Raw genomic sequence first — 23765 nt, 5'->3', positions numbered from 1 at the left:
TTAGGGGATTTTATTGAAATAAGACAAAGTATAACAATGAGTTGGAGAAAATAGACAGGAAAATAAATGGCTAAACACAAAAGTGAGCGCAGCTCCATCTCGGGACGGCCGCTCAAGTTCTGCCCCTGAAGTGTGGCAACTTGGCTTCCTTTAAGCCAGGGATGGACAACTCCGGTCCTGGAGGGCCAGTGTCCTCCAGAGTTTATCTCCATCCCTGATAAAAACTCACTTGCCTATAACTTTCTACTAATCCTAAAGACCTTGATTAGCTGGTTCAGGTGTGTTTGATTAGGGTTGGAGCTAAACTCTGCTGGACACTGGCCCTCCAGGACCGGAGTTGTCCATCCCTGCACTGGATAATGGTCCACAGGTGTACGGAATCTGCTAAATAAGACAGAATGTAGATCACGCTTTTCCTGCCCCTAGAGGGCAGGCAAATAATAAACCTACACAAATATACATACATGTAACCTGGGGAAAGTTGCAGCATATGAAAAAAAAAAATGTCATATAGCCTAGACTACTTGGTTTAGGAAAAAATGGGGTAAATACTAGACATTTAATGAAGGTACAGGATAATGACCTGGTGGTGAGACACAAAATGAGTGCCATTAATATATTTGGTGACTAACTTTTCCACATTAAAAAAAAAAAAAAAAAAACTTTTTTTAACCGATTTATTTGCCTCCACTAAACATTTCCAGTGGAAAGTAAAAAGTCAAAAGAAGCTTGTTTCTTCTACACTGATTCTTCACATGCTGGTTCAGTGCACACACACAAAGGGCTTCTTATTATCACATTTGTCATCATTCCAGTCGGTACCTGTTGCAAGACAGAAGAAATAGTTATTTTTATCATTTGTGTATTATGAAAATAAAAAAACTAAATAATGTTTATTAAGTATGTTTAGTATAGTAGACACAGAAATATTAGTATTTGATCTCAGCAACAATTTTTCATTGTGATATTTTTATTTTGTAGCCTCTGGATACAGTATGACATGTAGCAGTATCTGCTAATATTCTGCTAATTGGACTAACACAATTCAGATTGATGGAACATTCATCATGTTATTTCATGAACATTAACAGAAGTTACTTACTGCCAGAGTGCATCTCAAGGCAGTTCTGATTTCCACCTATGTTATTAGGATTTCCAGGTGACCATATTGTATACATCATTTGGGATCCATCACTCCAGAGCCAAACTCCCTCCTGTGAACAGAAGAGAAAAAATGACATTGTGTTTACATCCACAGTTTACATAGCTTAATTTTATCTTTAATTATCTAAAAGATGATTCCTCTTGAACCCTAACCCCACTTTAAACATGTCAGAAATCTAAACAGAAATTGTTTCACTGAAAGGGTATCAGTAAAGAATATGTGAAACTATGTAAGAAAGGGTTAAATCACTCAGTTATCTCTATTTCACATCGAGTTTCATAATACAAACACTCAAGTATGACATTATCATGGTGAGTGGTGACTATCACATGGCTGCCAATGCACAGGGAGACGCGCCAGATGGCGACCATGGAGGATGTTAATCTGTGAGGTTGAGAAGTTTCTTCTCCCAATTCCCACCCTTTGTACTAATTATAGTACCCTGATCGCTGATTTCAAAACTTCGAAGCTTCGGAGCATTATGAATCAACGTGTTGAATCATGATTCGGATCGCGTGTCAAAACGCCAAACTGCTGAAATCATGTGACTTTGGCGCCCCGAACCGCTGATTTGACACACTGATTCATAACACTCCAGTGCATTGCTCTGAAATCAGCCATCACTATATAAATCGTTATTTTGTTTTTTGGCACACAAAAAAAATATTCTCGTCGCTTTTTAATATTAATATTGAACCACTGTACTCACATAAACTGATATAATGTTTTTAGTACCTTTATGGATCTTGAGAGAGGAAATGCTCCCTATGTAGGCTTCACTGAGCCATCAGATTTCAACAAAAATATCTTAATTTGTTTTCCGAAGATGAACGAAGGTCTTACGGGTGTGGAACGGCATGAGGGTGAGTAATTAATGACATTATTTTCATTTTTGGGTGAACTAACCCTTTAAATAAATGTTTTCTCTGAAAAATAGTGAACTTCTTGATAGAAATGGCATCCCTGCAAAGAATGTTGTTTCCTATTTTGGAATCAAAATATGTAAGGATGAAAAGAAAAGGGGTCAGCTTAATTTTCAACCTGTGGTTCAAAAAGTTAAAAATAGGTTTAATTTATCTTGTTTGCTCTGTCCTGCTATTTCACTAGAAGTCCCTAATAACATCATTAAAGAAGTAGATAAAAATCTTTACAATTTAATTTGGAGAAATAAATCTCATTATATTAAAAAAGGTACCTTAACTAATTCGGTTTGCATTGGAGGCTTAAATGTGCTTGAATTCAGCACATCGAATACAATTTTAAAGAATAGATGGATCAAGCACTACTTTAAATACAAAAATAAAATGTGATTTCCCTTTCAAAAGGGAACTCTACACTGCGTTTTACCGCATATGGGGAACGTCACATGTGAACCGGTGTCTAAAAGCAATGTATCAAATATGACATCATCAAGACACGGCCCGGAAGTATAAAGGAGCTGCCAGTGAATCAGTCAGTATCTTTTCGTCTTTCGGGACTGTTTTGTCTGATCGTGATTTCTTTGAATCCGGTAAGAATGTTTTATTATGTCTACAAACTTTTCAGAATGTGTGTTCACCCGAGTCTCAGGTGTTTGACACTCGGTGACACACACAATCTGTGTGTTTTTCTGTCTGGGAAAAGAGCACCCGTGGACAGTGCTTGAGCGCGCTGTCTGTGTGAATTCTGAGCGTCTGTCTATTTAGACGCTCTGCTCTCATTTTTTTTGAGGAAGAGGTGTTGGCATCTGTGCCTGTTTTGTTATGGCCCTGTTTGTACTGAGGCATAGCGGTGGCTGAAATCATGGGGTTTTCAGGTGAAAGCTCACTGAGGTATTTGTGAGAAGTGCCAGCAGCGTCAGTGATCCACTTCCTCTCTGTGAGGGTAGTTCACTTCTGCCCTCTCCTCTCTTGAGTTGGCACTCTTTATTTCAGATAGATCTAATGTCTGGGTCGGCCCTCTGGGCCACCTGGCATTGTTTGCTTTTTGAGCTTTGCTTTGCTTAAGTTTCCTTTTTCTCTGGGTGAGTTCAGAGGTTGAGTTTAAGTCCCAGGCAGATCTATGCTTTGTGCGGCCCTATAGGCCACAGTTTAGCAGGCCTAGGCTAGAACTAGAACAGTTTTGGATGGGCCAGACCGATTGTGGGTGGGCCTTAAATTAAAAATGTTAAATAAAAAAAAAAAAAAAAACGTTATCCAATCACTGCTTAACCTAATAAAAAATATTTACTAATATAGCCTACTGTTATATTATCTGTGCGTACATAGCTACATAATATAGATTTTAATAGCTTGAAGCTCTTTAAATATTTTGTTGCATTGTTAAAAGTTTCGCTGCATAGGAAAGACCTATCCGCGATCGCTCTCCATGGTTCTGACCAAAGAAGAGCGTTTTGGAATCTCCATTACGCATGAAATGCATCATACCTGGGCTGCGTTTCCCGATAACATTGTCTCTTAGCGCGCTACGAAGACTCTTAAGGTATAACTTAACTAAAGGTATACTACCACTAAAGGTATATCATTGCTAGGCGTCTTCAGGGCTATCATCCACTCGCAAAGCATAGGCGCTGAAAGGCAGAGGCGCTGGCGCCCTCCTAGCAACGGCGCTGTTTTTGGTAAAACATGATTTTGACGACTTCATCAAGTTTTGTTTTATATAAAACTCTTTTTAAAAGATATTCGTTTTGTATAAATTGTATCTTAATTTTGATCAATGTTTTATCAATCAATTGCCCGTATTTAATAAATAAGAAGCAAATATATAGCAGACAATGTAATAACCTTAGTGTAATTGACAGAATTACTAAAAAATATTTTGCTACCTAAAAGTTAAAGATTTTTTTTGTGTCACGCATGCATGCATGTCTATTTCCCTCATATTAAATATAAAACGCATGTGGACTGATATTTTTCCAATGTCTGGACTCCTTTATTAATGGAGTATATAAACAGACGTTTTAATATATTGGTATTAAATGCATTTTCTGAGAATTTATATTTCAAGTTTTTACTGCAAATGTCGAAATGCGCGCTCTTTGGTCCATCAGTGCTTGAGTCACTGATCACATTAGAATAAAATATCTCATAATAAAATACAAAATTGACTGATTTATGAATGTATATGCATAGTTCTCATCAGTCGGAAATACAGATAAACGCTTTCATTTGTTATATTTTTGATCCTGAAAGAAAACAGAACAACAAAAGAGCGAATCATAGGCCTACATGGAGTCTGTACGTGTTAAGCCTCGTTTACACTGCACGCGTGTGCGGCACGTTACGGCTGCGACGCGGCTACCGGAGCTGATTCGCGGCCACTCTAGTCAATGCTCGTGTTTACACCAACCGCGCCGCGGTGCGTTTGAGAAGCGTCCCAGAAGCTCGCCGCGCCACTTCGCTAAAGATAGGCGCCTCGCCTATTTTTGATGGACGCCGCGTCAATGACGCGCAGCTCAAATACAAAATAAAGTCAAAATAATCACCCTGTGTAAACTTCTGCTTCGCATCACTACGATGCCAGAAACTGACAACAAGAGATTCGAAGTTGAAAAACTTGAAATTTCTTCGTTTTTGTTGTCCATAACTGGAATTTTAAGTGTATTAATTTCATCTGTATGGCTACAGCAAAATAAAGTATGGCATAGCAATAAACACAATAAAACCGGACAAAATATAACAATTTAGCCATTAAAAACATGAAAAAAATCAATGAAAAAACGCCAGACATGCAAATCTCGTGGTCTCGAGAATCCTTCGCTTCTGAAATGCTTCTGGTGTGAGTTGACACCGCTCAGAAGACGGAACAAAACCTTGCCGAAGCCGCAATGCAACGCACACGCGTGCAGTGTAAACGAGGCTTTATGCTTCTTACGCGGACTTTTGGGACTCAGTTTTGAACTGGTGTCAAGGCACAATGAATTAAATGCACAAATGGTAATTAAATAGAACCCCTGAAATGAACGAGGGCGAGCTGTTTTATTTTCACAACATTTTGGAACATGAAAATTCATACCGGTAATATCAAGCCACTGAACGAAAAAAACAGCTGGCTGACCCCTAGAAGGGTGGGGAAAAGGGGTTGGGGGGTGGAGGGGGGGGCAGGATAAAACAGTTAAAGGACACTCACTACGGACTTAACGACCAGTTTCCACAATTAATCATCCATAGACGTAAACAGCTAATCCCCATCCGCAAGCAAATGATAAAAGAAGGCAAAAGAGCAATACTTACAGTGGACAAATTGCATATTGATGGACAGTTATTCAAAGACAAGGACATCACCCTTCCCTCAACAATATCATCCCAGCCATAATATATTATTATATTATTTTGGCCTTGGCGATGGTTGGAGGCTACAGCATCCAACTGACAGAGAATATACATTTTACCCACCAGTTCATCATAGCTACTCTCGCATAGACTTTTTCCTAACTAGCAATTCAATCATACCAAATATCTCTGAGCACAAAATCCACTCCATCAGCATCAGTGACCACGCTCCAGTAACGTTCATATGGAATCCAACTAATTTACATAAACACATCAGTAGATGGCGCTTTAACATATCACTCCTTAAAGACCCAGAGTTTGACAGTTATCTTAAAAGAGAGTGTACATCCTTCCTAGAAATAAACGACTCACCAAAGTTATCAGCCTCATTACTTTGGGAAACAGGCAAAGCAGTATTACGAGGTAAAATCATTTCATTCTCCGTCCAAAAAGGAAAATTTGTTTCTATGTCGATCAGGTATGTTTTCTGTTTTATTTCCTTTTATATATTTTTTTTCATGTTCATGTTTTTCATTTTCACCTATTCCACTTACAGAAAAAAAAAATGGAACTGTTTTAACTACTGGCTGCTTTGTTCAGCACCCCTTGTCCCCGCCCCCCTTAGTTACTGTTGCTTTGTCCGACAAGCCGTGGCGCTGTCACTCCACACGCAGTGAAAAATACATCGCGGAACAAAGAGGATACTGACCACACATCGACAGACAAGACAGAGCAGGTTACTTATATGATATTAAAAAAGTCCCAGCTTTCAAACCGTGTAGTTATTAAATAAATTCAAACAATAAAAACCATTTTGTTGCTCTTTAATGTGTCGTGACCATGGTCGTGACAGATTGCTGTAGATCCTCAGCTCAACCGCTCGTAAAAACCGATCATCTCTTACTATTAGTCCATGAACATGAGAATGAATGTTGTTTCAAACGCGGAAAGACGTCAATACACACCATTTTTCAAGTTTAACTCCACCGAGGTTTATGGAAGACCATTTCAGCATAAAAACGTTCCAGCATATACTCGTCGTAATTATATTTTTACTAGTAACAATTAAATTAAAGAGCTCTATAATTTAATTTGTACTAGTAACAATTACAATTATAGAGCTCTCTAATTCCATTTTTACTAGTAACAATTATGATTGTAGAGCTCTCTAATTGAATTATAGAGCTCTGCAATTGTATTCTTACTAGTAACAACTGAATTGTAGAGCTCTGTAATTCAATTGTTACTAGTAATAATCCAATTGCAGAGCTCTACAATTCCACTAGAGAGCTCTCTAATTCAATTGTTACTAGTAAAAACTGAATTAGAGAGCTCTTTAATTCAATTCTTACTAGTAACAATTCTAATTACAGAGCTCTATAATTGTATTATTACTAGTAAAAACTATTCATGAGATGCAAAACAGATTGCAGATTTCCCGCCTACAAAAGTGCGTTTCAAAATAAAAGCCCTGTGGTTCTAAAGTATCCTGAAATATTTTACAGACTTAGGTAACATATTAATCATGTTCACATTAAAGCAAAATTAAGATGATGCCTGAGATGAAAGCCTATATTTAGTCGTTGTATTCATTCACCTTTGTATATTGGTAAAGCTAAGAGCCAAGAACACTCCATGTCACTGGACATAATATAGGGTGAAATGCCCTAAGCCACCCAAAGTGTTTTGACAAACTTGATATTAAGGAGTATAAATTCATTTTTAAATATTTACAGTGTTTAGTATTGTTATGCAATAATAGAATGATTATCGCGGATATCTAATACAAAATAAACACCTCTAGTTGATTATCAATTTGTGTTAATAATAGGCGATTTGGCGCTGGGATGTGTTGTTTTTGAAATTATGTTGTTGAGTGATCGTTGTCACTGTTATCAGAGGCGCGTGCAACATGGTTCACAGCGCTCGTGCACACGGATTAGCAGTTCAATCTATCGCTGTTGCGGAGACTCTCTATTCGATACGTTGAAATCACAAAAAACAAAATACATATAAACGTGTCTCTGCTCTTGATGTACAATCACTGATGAAAATATTTGGTTTTAATGAGAAAAAAAAAAAAAATACACATGGTTGGATTACGGTGTGTTCACACCGCCGGCGGCGAGAGCGTCAAAGTGACGCTAGTCATTCATTTTCAATGAGAGCCGGCGGCGAGCTCCGGCGAGAGCGGCACGGCGCGTCTTGGACGGTGAGAGCGTCGAGGAGAGTTGAAATCAGGTTAACTTTATGGTAATGAGCTATGACGCGGTTCGGCGGCAACCAATTGGAATGTAGAGGTCCTCGCTTGAGAGGCTTCTGATTGGTTGACGCGACTTGTCATTTACTTTGATCCTCCCGTCGGCGGCGGTTTGAACGAACAGTACAGCTTTGTTGGCAGGGCGGCCAAGGCGACTGTTGACGCTCTCGCCGGCGGCGGTGTGAACGCACGGTTAGAACCAGGAACCTCTTGCACCCTAAACGGAGAAACTGCCACTAGTCCATCAGAACATTCAATTATCAAAGGCGGATTGTCGTATTTATTAACTAATGTACATACTCTCGAGACTAACGACATTGTATTATAGCAGATGTAGGAAAACTATCATATTTGAACACATTTATCATTTTAAAATCATATTATTATTATTATTATTGTAATAATAATACAACATCCCCCCCCCCCCCATACACATTCTTGTCCCACCCACTTTGTAAAACAAAGTTACACCACTGACCCCAGTTGAATATGCATAAGGCACGATTAGCATAATGATATGTCGCCGAATACAGAGCTCAGAGCTTACTAGTAAGAATTGCTATTGTAGAGCTCTGTAATTCAATTTGTACTAGTAAGATTGCAATTACAGAGCTCTCTAATTCTAATTGTTACTAGTAAGAACTGAATTATGGAGCTCTGTAACTTAATTCTTACTAGTAAAAATTCAATTAGAGAGCTCTGTAATTCAATTAGAGAGCTCTATAATCAAATTGTTACTAGTAACAATTGAATTAGAGAGCTCTAAAATTGAATTCTTACTAGTAACAATTTGATTATAGAGCTCTATAATTCAATTACAGAGCTCTCTTATTCAATTGTTACTAGTAACAATTATGATTATAGAGCTCTATAATTCAATTACAGAGCTCTCTTATTCAATTGTTACTAGTAACAATTGAATTAGAGAGCTCTGTAATTCAATTATAGAGCTCTGCAATTACACATATCTTTAATGTGTATTTTTACTAGTAATAAATCAATTAGAGAGCTCTGTAATTCAATTGTTACTAGTAAGAATTCAATTAGAGAGCTCTATAATTGTAATTGTTACTAGTAAGAATTGAATTACAGAGCTCTATAATTGTAATTGTTATTAGTAAAAATTGAATTAGAGAGCTCTATAATTATAATTGTTACTAGTAAAAATTGAATTAGAGAGCTCTATAATTGTAATTGTTACTAGTAAGAATTGAATTAGAGAGCTCTATAATTGTAATTGTTATTAGTAAAAATTGAATTAGAGAGCTCTATAATTGTAATTGTTACTAGTAACAATTGAATTACAGAGCTCTATAATTAAAAATGAATGGAAGTCAATGGAGACATATGACTAGTAATAAATGAATTGTAGAGCTCTCTAATTGTAATTGTTACTAGTAACAATTCAATTAGAGAGCTCTACAATCATAATTGTTACTAGTAAAAATTGAATTATAGAGCTCTGTAATTGTAATTGTTACTAGTAAGAATTCAATTAGAGAGCTCTACAATTATAATTGTTACTAGTAAAAATTGAATTATAGAGCTCTGTAATTGTAATTGTTACTAGTACAAATTAAATTATAGAGCTCTTTAATTTAATTGTTACTAGTAAAAATATAAATACGACGAGTAACGTTTTTATGCTGAAATGGCCTTCCATAGAGGTTAATCTTTTAACTACTGGCTGCTTTGTCGGACAAAATGGCAGATGCGACGTTCTGATTGGTTAGATCGCTTGTCAATCAAACTCCCGGCGAAAGGTCAATTATTACTCTTTTTAATTCTGTTTTTCACAAAATATTCATCATGTGTATTTCTGTTTAGAACATTTAATGTTTTTATCATGTATATTTATATTACTCTATATTTTCTGTTTTATAGAATAAACACACATTCTGAAAGCCAACTGTTCAAACTTTGCTAATAACTGAGTTGTTGTGTTGACAAATAAACGGGTCACTCCTATATTTCAACAATCTTTGACCAAGTCCTGTGGCGGGTTTCAAACCAGCAATATACTCCAGTGAGGATGTGCTACCAATAACTTAGTAATTTTTTTCACCGAGGACCAAAAATAATAAAAAGATGTCTATGTTTGTGCATTTTGAAAAAATGTTTTTCAGTTTTAATGTAAATGTAATTATAAATGCCCAGTAGCACAGAAAGTATGATCAAAAAATAATTGCATACCTCAACAGCATCATAGCCTCCAATCCAGATCCAGGAACTTTGGTGTTTAATCAGGTTCTGTATGAACATGTACTCAGCATGGCTGTGTACAGAAGCAAGGTTCCCATCATAGTTCAAACAGAATTTCTGTAGAGGCAGAGACACGAGCAAACACAAAGTTAACATGTTATTTTAAATGAATATTCCAAAATCTGTGACATGCCTTCAGTTATCATCGAAATAATGTTTACTCACTGTGCTGTTTATTTATTGTTTATTTTACCCGTGAAATATAAAATCTGCCATTTGAGGTGGGACTACTTTTCTAGAAAAGGTTCTGGTTATATTGTATATAGATTAGATATAACTTCACATAGATAAAGTTTTTAAGTGATCCTCTCATGATAACATGAAATGTGTTGTGTCTGTATTTTCAGATCATTATGATGTTTCAGTATTATCACAGTGATGTTTGTTCACATCCTGGAGCTCCACTGTAATTTCTTTACTGTTAACATATATTTTTTTGTTTGTTTTTATCTGAGGAACAAGTTGAAATGATTTTCCTATGATAACTGTCAGGTGTCACAGATGTTTACAAAGTTAATCCAAGAATATTCTTATATTATTTTTAATGTCATATTAGAAGCTGAATGTATCATACCTCGGCTCCAGCCCACGTGTATTGGGAACTGAAAAACTTGAAGCATCTGCATCCAAAGGCAGACCATCCTGCCTGACAAACTGTTAAATGGAAGTTTTGTTTGTTATTATGCGGTTACCTTTAATGACCTTTCATGTAATTAAATGAATGACTTTCATTTAAATGTACACTATGTAACTTTTGGCCCTTTACCGGTTAAAAAAAAAACAAAAACTGTTCTGACAGGTCTAAAATATAAACACTTAAAATAGACTTACCATAGTGAACCAATGAATCACGTTTTTTAAGAATGATTGATGATGTGTTGACTCATTATTTAAATTTTATTTATTTTGAACAAAAAAGCTATACTGTCACATCCACGCCTGTTCTCGACTCAGTTTCCCATGATCCTCCCTGTTCCACACCTAAACTCACTTCCCTCATCATCTCTCCCGTTCTCCCTGGATTGCCTGCACCTGGTCTTCTTGTTTAGCACACCCTTTATATTGGACTCACTCCCTGCACTCCTTGTCCATTCTATTGTTTGCAATGTGTGTTTGGTTGACGTTCTGATCCTTTGTTTAATAAATAACCCGGTTCCCTTTCAGTCGGTCACATTCGACGTACGTCAGTAGTGACCGACGAATTGGGATATCGCTAGAGAGCCCCTATCAGCTTCGAGAGAACTAAAACAAGCCAATGGAATTGGCGTGCGATATTTGCATAATGCGCACCTCCCCTAACAGGTGGATATAAAAAGGGGGGCAGATGCAATCGCACTCTGTCTTTCGCTTCGGAGCCCACCTGGTGTCCTGCGGCTGTTTGAACTTCAAGCCTCTGAAGAAGTTTCGGCGCTTGTGTTGGTGTGACGACACCTGCAGCGAGGTCGCGAGTTGGAGTGAGCCGGGTGGAGACATCTACTGTTTTCCCAGCGTTCCGCTGTAATTCCACTGGTTGGTCTGCGATTTGGTCTGGTTCCTCCTGTGTTTTTCTAAACACGTCGTGACGCTCCCTGTGTGTCTCGACACAAAAGAGCTGAAGTTTCCCCTTCTAAAAGAGCTTCACAGACAGACACTGCGTCTTTTTCAAGATGTCATTCTGTCTGTGCGTTTCTGGAGGCGGTCGTTTCCTATCCTCAATGACGGCCACGATCACTTTCTCTCATGTCTGCTTAGCGTGCTGAGACTGTGTTTGTGGGTGGTCATATTTTCTTATGGAAATATGTCCACGTCGGCGCGTTGTTTGCTCGCCTTTCTCGTAAGGGCTTGAGCGCTCAGCGCGCCGTGTGCCGTCGAATTGCCGGCTGACAGCGCGCGTTGCCACGGCAACCCTGCGCGCTGTCTGGCGCTCTAGATGCACGGTCGAGACTCGGCTGCCTTTAATGAGGTGGAGTCCCCTCACTTATTCCCCGATCTAGTTATTTTTCTGAATCAGAAAAGTGCTACTTTGGTTAATAAGCCTGGGTGACCAGAGGATCACAGTGGGGCAATACCTGCCGAGTCATTCTCCGTGGGCCCCCCACTCCTCTAGTGCATCGCAAACATGTTGTGACTATGTTCGTGGGTGGATCATGTTTAGATACAACATGGCCACGTCGGTGCCCAGGGTGCCGTGTGTCGTCCAGTTGGGCGGCCACGTTCACTGTCCAACATGGCTGGTAGCTTCTGCATGTGTTGCTGGTCCTCCTTAAAATAAATATGGAGGACCTAACATCTTAGTCAGGGCTCCAGCAGAGGATCAGATGTCGACTGCTACATTGGAGAGAGTATTGATGGGCTCTGAAAATGAAGATGAGGCTGAGCGTCCCACGGTTGTGGCGTGCTCATGCCGAATCGGATTCAGACTTGGCAACCATGATTTCCCGGGCCCCTGGGGGTGTCGTGCGACGCGTACTCGCCTTGCCCCACCCCCTGGCTTAGCCCGGATGTGCATGAAAAAACTTGGCAGTTTGTGGCCCTTTTTGGCGTTAATATGGAACGCCAAGAGGGTCATAATCTGCACTACAAGTTTTTTCTCTCTCACTATCCCCTAGGGTGGGGTGGCAGTACTACGGGCACACCACCTCTGCCCTGCATGAGTCTTGGCCCCTGGCAAGTCGGCGGTAGGTCAAAGCACTCATTTCATGTGGGTAGTTCTGAGTCGGGGTTGAGCTACGCAGAATGCAAATCATAGCGAAGGCCCCTGGCCAGACAATGTCCACCATGGTGGTCCAGAAACACCCCTGGCGAGTCTTGCTGGAATGTGCCGTCGTCAAAGTGTGCTTTCTCGATGCGCTCATCTCACAAACTGGCCTTGAACCCAGCCCGCTCAACCCGCAGTCACCTGACTAGCGGGAGACGGTCCTGGAGATATGGCGACCTGGAGCTGACGTAAACGGTTCTTTCGGGGAAGACGATGCTCGCATCGCTCCCTCCCCCGGAGGAGGGCCGGGTGGAGAATTGGTCTGTTCGGTACCCACTAAGAACTGTTTTCCGATCCTCTACGTCCCAAGAGTGTGGCTGGCGGTGTGCAGCGCCCCGCGTTGCTACTCCCAGCCCCCTCTCACCTCGCCAGCAGGTGTCAGTGTGTTGGTGCAGGCCGCGCCCCGTGTGCCGTCTCCCATACGCACTGCTACCTCGCAGAGTCTGATCACACTCTGGGCCGCTACCACGCCGCCCGAGTCGGGTCCCCGTACTCTGGTTCGCTGCCCCACCCCCGGTACGTCTGTGGTGCGTTTGGTTCTGCTGGCTCGGTGTCTGGAGGCCTGGTTAGTGCCCCCAGCCCGTTCCGCTGGCTCATTCGTACTATCAGACTCGGCTATGCGATTCAGTTCGCCCAGTGTCCTCCGGCGTCCAGGGGTGTCCACTTCACTTAGGTGTCGTTGGACATTGCACCTGTTCTCCGAGTGGAGATTGCTGTCCTCCTGGCGAGGGATACAATCGAGCCGGTCCCTCCAGCCGATTTGAAGTCAGGTTCAGCCCTACTTCATTGTACCCTAAAGGGCGGTGGGCTATGGCCAATCCTGGATCTGCACGTCTTGAACCGGTACCTTCAGGCTGCCGTTTAAGGTGCTCATGCAGAAGCGCATTTTCGAGTGCGTCCGTCCCGGGGTTTGGTTTGCAGCATTCGACCTGAAGGATGCATACTTTCATGTCTCGATTCTGCGCTCGGGTCGAGCATGTCAGTACAAACTCCTACCCTTCGGGCTGGCCCTGTCGCTCCACGCCTTACACGGTTGCGGAGGTGGCCATTGTTCCCCTCAAGGAACAGGGCGTTCGCATTCTCGACTGCCTCGACGACTGGTTGTTCCTGGCCAGCTCGCGAAGCAGTTGTGCGTACACAGGGAGATGGTTTAGCTCACCTCAGCCTGTTGGGTCTTTGGGTCAGCTGGGACAAGAGCAAACTCGCCCCCGGGCAGAGGATCTCTTTTCTCAGTCTCGAGCTAGACTCGGTCGCCCGGATTGTGCGCCTCTCTGAGGAGCGCGTCCAGTCGGTGTTGAACTGCCTGAGTTCGCTCAAGCGCAGGACGGCGGCCCCACTGAAAGACTTCAGAGGCTCCTGGGGCATGTGGCATCTGCAGCCGCTCTTCACGCCGATCAGGTTGCGCCATATGAGGCCGCTTCAACACCGGCTCCGCGACTGGGTCCCGAGATGGCCGTGGCAGCGCAGCACGCTCAGTGTCCTCGTGACACGGAGCTGCCGCCCTACCCTCATCCGGTGGTCGGACCCTTTGTTCCTGCGGGCGGGAGTGCCCCTTGGACGCTGTGGTCCACACAGATGCTTCTACCACTGGATGGGGGGCCATGTACAACGGGCATGCGGTTTCGGGTCTTGGACGGGGCCTCGACTGCATTGGCATATCAATTGCCTCGAGTTGCTAGCAGTATGTCTTGCACTGGGCCGCTTCAAGGAGCTGCTGTCAGACAAGCACGTACTGGTCCGCTCGGACAAGCACGGCGGCCGTTGCGTACATCAACCATCAGGCTGGTCTACGCTCCTGTCGCATCTCTTGCTATGGAGTCAGAAGCATCTGAGGTCGCTTCAGGCCACTCATGTCCCAGGTGTGCTTAACCGTGCAGACTACGAGCTCTTACGGCAGCCTCCACTTGCGGGCAAGTGGCAGCTCCATCCCCAGGCGGTCCAGCTGATCTGGCACTACTTCGGCGAGGCCCAGGTAGTCCTGTTGCCTCCCCAGGAACTGCCCTCGGCCAGTGGTTTACCTGACTGGCGAGTCGCTCGGCACGGATACCCTGGCACTCAGCTGACCCCGGGGCCTACGCAATATGCGTTTTCCCCCAGTGAGCCTTCTCGCACAGCTCCTGTGCTAGGTCAGGGAGGATGAGGAGCAGGTCTTGTTAGTGGCTCCATATTGGTCACTCGGACCCGGGTTTCGGACCTAATGCTCCTCACGACAGCCCCTCCTTGGCCGATTCCTCTGAGGAAGGACCTCCTGACTCAGATGGGGCTTCCTATGGCACCCGCGTCCCGACCTGTGGAACCTCCACGTGTGGTCCCTGGACGGGATGCGGAGGTTCTGGGTGATCTCCCGCAGGCGGTCGTAGACACCATCACTTCCGCTAGAGCTCCTTCACAAGGAGCCTCTATGCGTTGAAGTGGAACCTATTCGTTGAATGGTGCTCCTCTCGCAAGACGAGAGGACCCCCGATCATGCTCGGTCAGATCTGTGCTTTCCTTCCTGCAAGAGGGCTTGGAGCGAAGGCTGTCTCCCTCCACCCTCAAGGTGTATGTTGCCGCTTCGCTGCACATCTCCATGCAGTTGATGGCAAGCCCTGGGGAAACACAGTCTGATCATCAGGTTCCTGAGGGGGGCGAGGGGACTGAATCCTCCTTGCCCACCCTCCTTACCCTCTAGGGATCTCACCTTAGTTCTTAGCTAACTTCGACGTCATCCCTTGAGCCTTTGCAATTAGTCGAGTTAAAAGTACTGTCTCTTAGACCGTCCTCCTGGTTGCATTGGCCTCATGTTAAGAGGGTAGGGGACCTGCACGCATTTTCGGTCGACGAATCGTGCCTGGAATTTGGGCCTGGGGATTCTCACGTCTTCCTGAGACCCCGGCCTGGATCTGTGCCCAAGGTTCCTACCACTCCCTTCAGAGATCAGGTAGTGAACCTGCAAGCGCTGCCTTCGGAGGAGGCAGACCCAGCCCTAGCTTCGCTCTGTCCAGTTCGCGCCCTGCGTGTTTACGTGGATAGAACTTGAAGCTTAGGACCTCAGATCAGCTCTTTGTCTGTTACGGAGACCAGCAGAAGGGAAAGGCTGTCTCCAAGCAGAGGATGGCCCACTGGTTAGTGGATGCCATCGCCCTGGCTTATGTTCCCATTCGGGTTGAGAGCCCACTCCACCTGAGGAGTGGCCTCTTCCTGGGCGCTGGTTCATGGCGCATCGCTGACAGATTGTAGAGCTGTGGGCTGGGCGACACCCAACACGTTTGCTAGGGTTTTTAGCTTACGTGTAAGCTGGTTCTTCCCGTGTACTCGCTTCCACCAGCCGGCTTGCAATGCCACTCCCGCCCCCTGGGCCGGATATGTGCATCTGTTGACTCCAGTCGTGTTCCCCGTTCGGTGAACCCTGTCGAGTTCCTCCACCTCCACCTTCGGCTCGGGCATTGCGGAGTGTCTGATGCCAGACCAACATCCATCTTCGATGTTGTCTGTTGGTTGGGTTCCATATGTTGCAATCCCTCTACGTGAGTGATTCTATATGTGTATTGTCCATGGTTACTCCCTACGGTGAGCCCGTGTCTTTCCCTTAGCAGAGCTTCTGCTTTCTCCTGTCAGATGAGTCTCCCCCTACTCAGGTGGAGCTATCCCAGGGACTCATATGCGTTCTGCCCTGCGGGCCAGTCCATATGTTTTACATGTAAATTCCTTCCCCTCTGGGTAGGTAGTGGTTTCCGCAGCGTTCCTTACGGGTTCGCTTCCCCAGTGCAGTCTAGTTTACTTAGTGGGTATATCGGAACAGCAGTAGACTTCCCGGCGTAAGCTCGCCCCCTTCTCCGTCCTCTTGGTGCGACGGGCGGCTAGAGCCTGCGCTGGGCACTGGAAGGGGTTTCGTAGCTGTGGCGTTTTAGTTGGGATCCCAATTCGTCGGTCACTACTGACGTACGTCGAACGTGACCGACTGAAAGGGAACGTCTCGGTTACGTATGTAACCCTCGTTCCCTGAAGGAGGGAACGGAGACGTATGTCCCGTCGCCACAGTTTCTGTAACCTCGCTGCAGTGCGGACACCGGTTGTCTCCTCAGCGAAAAACAGAGTGCGATTGCATCTGCCCCCCTTTTTATATCCACCTGTTAGGGGAGGTGCGCATTATGCAAATATCGCACGCCAATTCCATTGGCTTGTTTTAGTTCTCTCGAAGCTGATAGGGGCTCTCTAGCGATATCCCAATTCGTCGGTCACTACTGACGTACGTCTCCGTTCCCTCCTTCAGGGAACGAGGGGTAACATACGTAACCGAGACGTTTTGTAGAAGTCTGATATTGCTTCATCTTTGATACAACCAAACTGTAACAGCTACATAGTGCGCCTTAAATAAGCAAAAGATTTAAAATTGCTTCCAAGATGCTCTTTAGAACATTTTAAAGCACACTGGAGAACATGATCATCAGGTGTTACACACACTTGTTAAGGTGGAGAAATGCACAGGTTTTGGACTTTTTTACTGTACTAGAGATACACACTGACAAGAGAAGAAGACAAGAGAAGACTTACCGCCACAACGTTTATTTCCAAAAGGACGTGTTTCCACTTAAAAAGAAAGAAATACTACATTTTAAAAACAGAACTGCTAGCAGTAGTGCTGCTACAACTACTAATAAATATATATTTCAAATTAACAGGCATATTTTATTGTCAAAATTAATCATTTAAAAAGAAATTCATAAGAATCAACAACTTTAGCTGATATAATGTTCAGATAATGATCAGTGATGATGATAATTATTGTCATTTTATAGTCTTAATATTATAACAATTCAGAGACAAACTCAGGTGCACATCCTGTATTATATCATTCCTGCTTCTGATCAGTCATTACAGAGTCCCAGATGTGCTTCAATTCATGTTAAAATAACAGTTCTGATGTGAGACGTGGAATAATAGTTTTACCTGAAGCATTCAAAGTGACCAGAAGACCGAGAGACAGATAGACAGTCCACAACGCCATCGTTTCTCTGCATAGATTTAAAACACAATTATACATTAATAATTATTACAAAGATTTGTATTTTTGTGACAAGAACCAGTTCAATAGATCAATATGTACTTGGTGGATTGCAGAACCAGTGCAAGACGAGCATTTGTGGTTAAAAAGTACATACATTTTATTTTATTTTTTTAAGAAAATGACTGATGGTTTCTCTAGATAAGACCCCAGGTGAAAAAAAGTACACTTCTATAATGTACTAAAAGTGCTCTATTTTCGTGCACTAATTTTGTACTTAATATACTAAAAATGGTCCTTTAGTACTTCTTAAGATCATTTTAAGAACATCTAAGTGTACTCAACTGTGCTATTTTGAGACACCATGAAATATGAACTAAAATGTGCTTTTAATATTCTATCTCTGTATTTAAAAAAATATATATTTAGTTACTACTTGTAGTACACTATGGGTTCAAATGTACTATAAGTGATATCTAAATACATTTTTAAATACAATAGCACTCAATTCACTCTCGCATGGGCACACACTGTCCGTCCCATCACAAAAATTGAGCTTCGCGTTGACGGGGAGTGCGAACATCCGCGAACCCTCCTAATGACGAAAATTTTGCGGTTCGCGGATGCCCGAAGTATACTATAGGGTTAAGCTCGTAATAGCGGCCCCCAGTTCGCTCGGGCCCATATGCACGTGCATACCTTGCATGCCCAAACGCTACGCCACTGCTCACTATAAATAAAGCGCAAAAGAAACTACAAGCATGCAACGTCGTAGTTCTGTCGTCTATTAAGTCATGAAATAACCAAAAAGGCGATTAAAGCTGCATTAAAACTGTGTATGCATGCATGTAGGCCTATTTGATATGTATATGTGTGTCACATGTCTCTGGACTAAAATATTCTGCTACAGTATGTGAGATCACAATATAAGGCACAAGCTGATATGTAATTTTTTTTAATGCGAGAGATTAATATATTAATAAATGTGAGAACTGTGCATTTGTACTAGAAGATGCTAATTGTGTTCATTTATAAAGTACAAACAAACATGTATAACATTTAAATGCATAAAATAATTAGTTTTTTCCTGTTATTTATGTGCTCTTTAATTTAGGTATGACATAACTGTTGCAATTATTTATTTTGACAATATAGAAAGTTAAAAATTTAGAGTATATTTTTTTCAGTTAGTTTTTGAAACAAACTCACAATTGTTGAAGAGTTCATTGATTATTCAAACTTCTTTGAATTTTATGTATAATCTGTGAACTACAGTTATATGCATGTCTCATCCATGGAGATGAAACAATGTAGAACAAGCAATTGGGGGTTTTGAAAACCAGAACTGACTGAACAAGTTGAAATTTAGCTATAGTGTGAGCCCCTTTATTAATATGCCTGCAAGTGAGGAATGATAAAAAAAAAAAAAAGGTCAAATTCACTCAGCGTTTCATGATCTAATTGACTATCTCAGTTACAATTAAGTACAAATTATCTGTATTCAGTTGTGTTGTAGGCACATTTCCAGTACATTATAGTCAGACTCATTTTTATGTTGAAATAATGAAGATTTCTGTGCCACCCCAGACTGGTTACTGGCCCCTGCCTGGCCACCCCTATGAAAAATTCTTGGCTCCGCCACTGTAAGTATGATATTAGGGGCCGTAAATTAAAGTGGTGCTTGCTACACTCTTGTTTAGTTACAGGGTAAGTAATAATATTAATAATAATAAACGCAAACAATCTGATATCACTTGGAAAACTTTATTTGAAAAACAACTTATTTCAAAACTTACAGATTTAAAGTTACAACACTTCTTATTCGTTTCTCTTGCTTGGCTTCCTCCTCCTCTTGTTCCTCTTCTTTTTTTTTCTTAAGAGATGTCGTTTTCTATTCTGAATTAAAAGAAAATACAGTACACCCGGAAATGTTTACTCATCTTTTACCCTCATGCCATCTGAGATGTATACGACTTTCCTTCTTCAGATGAACACAAACAAAGGTTTTTAGAAAAATAAATAATATCTGAGAATGCTTTATAATGCAAGCTCACGTGTTCCCAAAAGTCGAAGCATAAAACAGCAATAACTACAGTAATCCATATGACCCCAATGGATAAATCGATGTCTTCTGAAGTGAAACGATAAGTGTTTGTAAGAAAATAATTGGTATTTTCAAAATTTTAAACTTTCGACCAACTGTCACCTGCACGCGTGTATGTGAGGGTTGGATCGCATCAGCTGAGAAACAAGAGGAGGAAGCCAAGCAAGAGAAACAACAACAAAAAAGGGACAAAACGTGTTACTTTCTGTCAGGACTTTAGAATTTGAAATTAAAAATGAATAAATGAATAATAAGTGTTATAGACCTGTTTTTAATTAAGTTGTTTTTCAAATAAAAGTTTCGGAGTCAGTGATATCAGATTGTTTGTGTTTTTTTTGTTGTTTGTTTTTTTATTACCCTGTAACTACATGAAACAAGAGTGTAACAAGCACCACTTTCACTTATGGCCCGTAATGTCATACTTACCCTGTAACTACATGAAACAAAAGTATGTTTCCCCATGTATTAAAAAAGATTGCAATAGTTCTTTCTACTTGCCTTGAAACAACTTAATCAGTGTACTGTCTCACTAAATTGCTTCCAAATGTAAGATTGTTGTTTATCATAACAGTGTAAGTACCCCTTAGTTATAAAATTCTTACAGCATAAATAATTTGTTATTTTCCTGGTTGTTACCCCTTTATTCCCAAGACTTTACATATTGTTCCCCTATACATACAGGAGAGACGTGAAGGTGGAACAGGACATGGCAGGAACCAACACAAGACACACAAAAAGACATTGAACAGAGACAAAACGGACAAGACTGTCAGGATAGTAATTACCATCGCTGTAATTTTGAGTGGCTCAATAGCACGATATGCTGTATCACCATTATTTTTTATTTACTTATTTATTACTATATGAATAAATGGTACAATGTGGTCAGCATGCACAGAAACAAGGACCTACACAGTAACCAATGAAACTGAAACTAACTAAACAGAGCATTGAAACAGAAAGTGAAGTAAACAGAAAAGAATGTCAAAATAAGATTCCACATAACAGAACATAAACCTGATGATAAGCGTTTATATATAGGCAAAATGTGAAATAAATGTAAATGTAAAAAATTCAAACCTCAGGAAATGTGTTCTGAACAGCAAACTGAGTGTTTCTGCTGGATAGTATATCAGAGATGTGTCTTGTTTTCTTGAACTCTTGATGTATTATTTTTCCACTACATTGTGGGTTTAAATAAGTGTACTCATGTTACGTAAGATGAGTGTCAGCCAATCAGAAAGGATCTGCATGTTCCTGAGATGTCTGATCTCTCTAAATCACATGACTCTCAGAAAAAAACACCACAGAAGTAATTGCCACATTTTTCCAAGGCCATGCATTTCATCTTTCAGTTGTCTACTTTAATCATTATCTAATGATTTCTAAAAGTATCATTATGTAATTATTTTACTTGTTGAGGCATATGACTATTAACTAATTGTTGAGTAATAAGTAATATTAGTAGGTTTATCAACCATAATCATAACCACAATGATAAATTACTTAATAATGAGCTGGAAGCTGAAATACATTTCTTTGACCCATTAACACATTAATGTACACTATTAGTACATGTTGTTAAGGATTTATTACCTGATGGCACTTTAAATAATTAGAAATTCACATTTACTTACTTCATTAATCACCTATAGGGCCAGATATACTAAACAGGGTAAATTAGCATGAGAATGCAATTCCCAAAAACTGGAAAGTTTTGCGCTGGTGAAAGCTGTTAGTAAATCTGATACAGACCACGGATCATACTCCCACCCACGCCGGTCCTGTTTGGGATGTTGATTCTCAGTTGATATCAGCAGAAAACAAGTGAGAAAGCTGATTCTGAACATGCAAGTGTGAATCTTTTACTCCAGATTCATGCATTAAACACACAGACTTCATTCAGTTTGAGTCACACTAAACAAGCCATTGATCAGGACATGGACAGCCTCTTTAACAAATAAAGATCTGAAGGTAAATGTGGCTTGAACCAATTTCAAACATGACATGCAGTTTTTAACGCCTCCAGGAGATTTTGATAACATGATTATTAAACTTTCATGGTCTTCTTAGTTGACTGTGGCATTGACACTTACAACATCAAAATGCAAAGGTATTTATATTAAACAGCCCCACTTCCTGTTTGGTACATGCCCTTGCTAGTAATTTCATTTGAAGGTTTTCATGAGGACAGTCTTGAAACTTTAGTGGAAAGTGAATCCGATTAAAACTGCACAAAGGTTCAAGAGAAGAAGTGCAAATGATCAGATTTCAGATTCATCTGTGGTTTCATAAAGTAAATGTTCACATGAATGTCAGCCACTGAAATAATGCTGATGCATAAAGTTCATCTAAATTGTATTTCTCATCTGATGAAGCTACACTAAGGCTTTTGGTTTAAAGTAGGACAAACTGAGGTCTCTGAAGAAGGTACAAAAACTCTCTAAAATTTGTTGGGTTATTATTTTTTTAGCCATGTTCTGTCTTCTTCTAGCACTCTTGCTCTTCTTCACTGTAGTCTTTGTCTATCTCATCTCCGCTGGTGATTTCAACATGTTTTCTTCACCCCGTGTATCTTCTCGATAAGCTCTGTTGTTGGTTACAAAACATTAAATTCAGGAACTTAACTTTCACAACTTTTGCTCATCTCATGCTGAGTCAAGTCAAACACATTTGTTTCTACATTAACACCATTTTAAGTATTGCAGGTAATTTCTAAGCAGCATTCAAGCATCTTTATATGGCTTTAACTTAAAAGCAAGCAAATAACATTTCTTTGCAACAGATAAATAACAATATTATTATAAATATCAAAAATGCTCATCAGCCGGAGAAAAAATGTTCTGAAAGTGATTCCGACAATATCGTTTCTTTGTGTTTTTATCGTTATAGTTGTGGTGTGAACTCTGCTGTACTTTAATAGTATGATTTTTAAAACTATATCTTTAACGGGCCTTAATACTGTTATTTCTCACAATATGACATGGATAAAACATGGATAATATAAAAACAATCACTGATGACACTCATCTTCATCAACCACTACAGCTAAATAACTACAGCAGCATAATATATCCATATGAATCTAAATATAGTTTGATTTTCTACATTCGCTGTGATAAAGTAATTTGATCATTAACATGTTACAGTTTTTATATATGTGCAGAAACTGACAATAATTATTAAACTTTAAAAACATTAAAAGCACCAAAGCTTTCATGTTTCCAGTGTCAAACTGTATTCATATCTATATTATTATGAATAGATTTTAAAAAAGTCTCACATGGTTCATTATAGGCTCAATGTATTTAGCAGTATCTGTTCAGTATATTTTATCTATGTAAAGTAACGAACAGATTTGATCTGTCAAAGATGTCAAAAGAGTAGAAATAAAATGGCGGCAGCAACACTTGAGATCGATTCCAATCAATTCCCCTCAAAGATCTCAAACTTTGACTTTTGACTTCATAATCAATAACAGTTCTCACTCCAATCATTGAAACAATCACACAAACACACACAATCGCTCAGGTCTGAATTAATTCCTCAAGGATCTGGCTGCAAACATGCACAAGTGACATCAAGTCTCAGCTTCACGCATGTGCAGTATCCTAAAGACATGCAGTCACACATTTATGCATGTGCACCTCCAGATGACATCATTTGTTAACAATGCTATCTAACGCTTCGTTGCTAACAGTGTAACTCTCATAGGAGAGATTAGTGAGCAACTTATATAAACTGTCTTATGTTTTTCATATTCACTGTAAAACCTTGCTGTAAAAAACTGCCAAATTCTGACAGTAGCATACCATTTTCCATTAAAACAGTAATATACCATAGAAAATAATGCATTCTGGGTAATATTTGTCATTTTCGAGAAAGTTGCCTCCAGGAATATACTGTGAATTAACTGTGAATTAACTCATTGAGCTCAAAGTTGACCCTCATAAGTGAGTTAATTCAGACACTGATGAACACCTGCTCTTAACAAGCAGAATAA

The 23765-nt window shown here is 40.7% G+C and overlaps 1 protein-coding gene across 1 annotated transcript; it reads right to left on the bottom strand.

The window, feature by feature from the left end:
- LOC137016677 (ladderlectin-like) lies at window positions 1–20915 on the bottom strand. Its single transcript, XM_067380818.1, has 7 exons — window positions 20843–20915; window positions 17604–17668; window positions 17208–17243; window positions 10512–10591; window positions 9869–9994; window positions 1103–1214; window positions 1–822 (listed from the first exon to the last, which is right to left on the bottom strand). Exons 2-7 carry the CDS (start codon window positions 17659–17661, stop codon window positions 764–766), a joined length of 471 nt encoding a protein of 156 aa, XP_067236919.1. The 5' UTR covers window positions 17662–17668; window positions 20843–20915; the 3' UTR covers window positions 1–763.
- Between the last annotated feature and the right edge of the window lie 2850 nt (window positions 20916–23765).

This window comes from Chanodichthys erythropterus, chromosome 3 (genome assembly GCF_024489055.1).
Source record: "Chanodichthys erythropterus isolate Z2021 chromosome 3, ASM2448905v1, whole genome shotgun sequence".
Classification (NCBI taxonomy): domain Eukaryota; kingdom Metazoa; phylum Chordata; class Actinopteri; order Cypriniformes; family Xenocyprididae; genus Chanodichthys; species Chanodichthys erythropterus.
The sequence above is the reverse complement of the archived record's forward strand: the minus strand, read 5'-3'. Positions and strand labels throughout refer to the sequence as shown.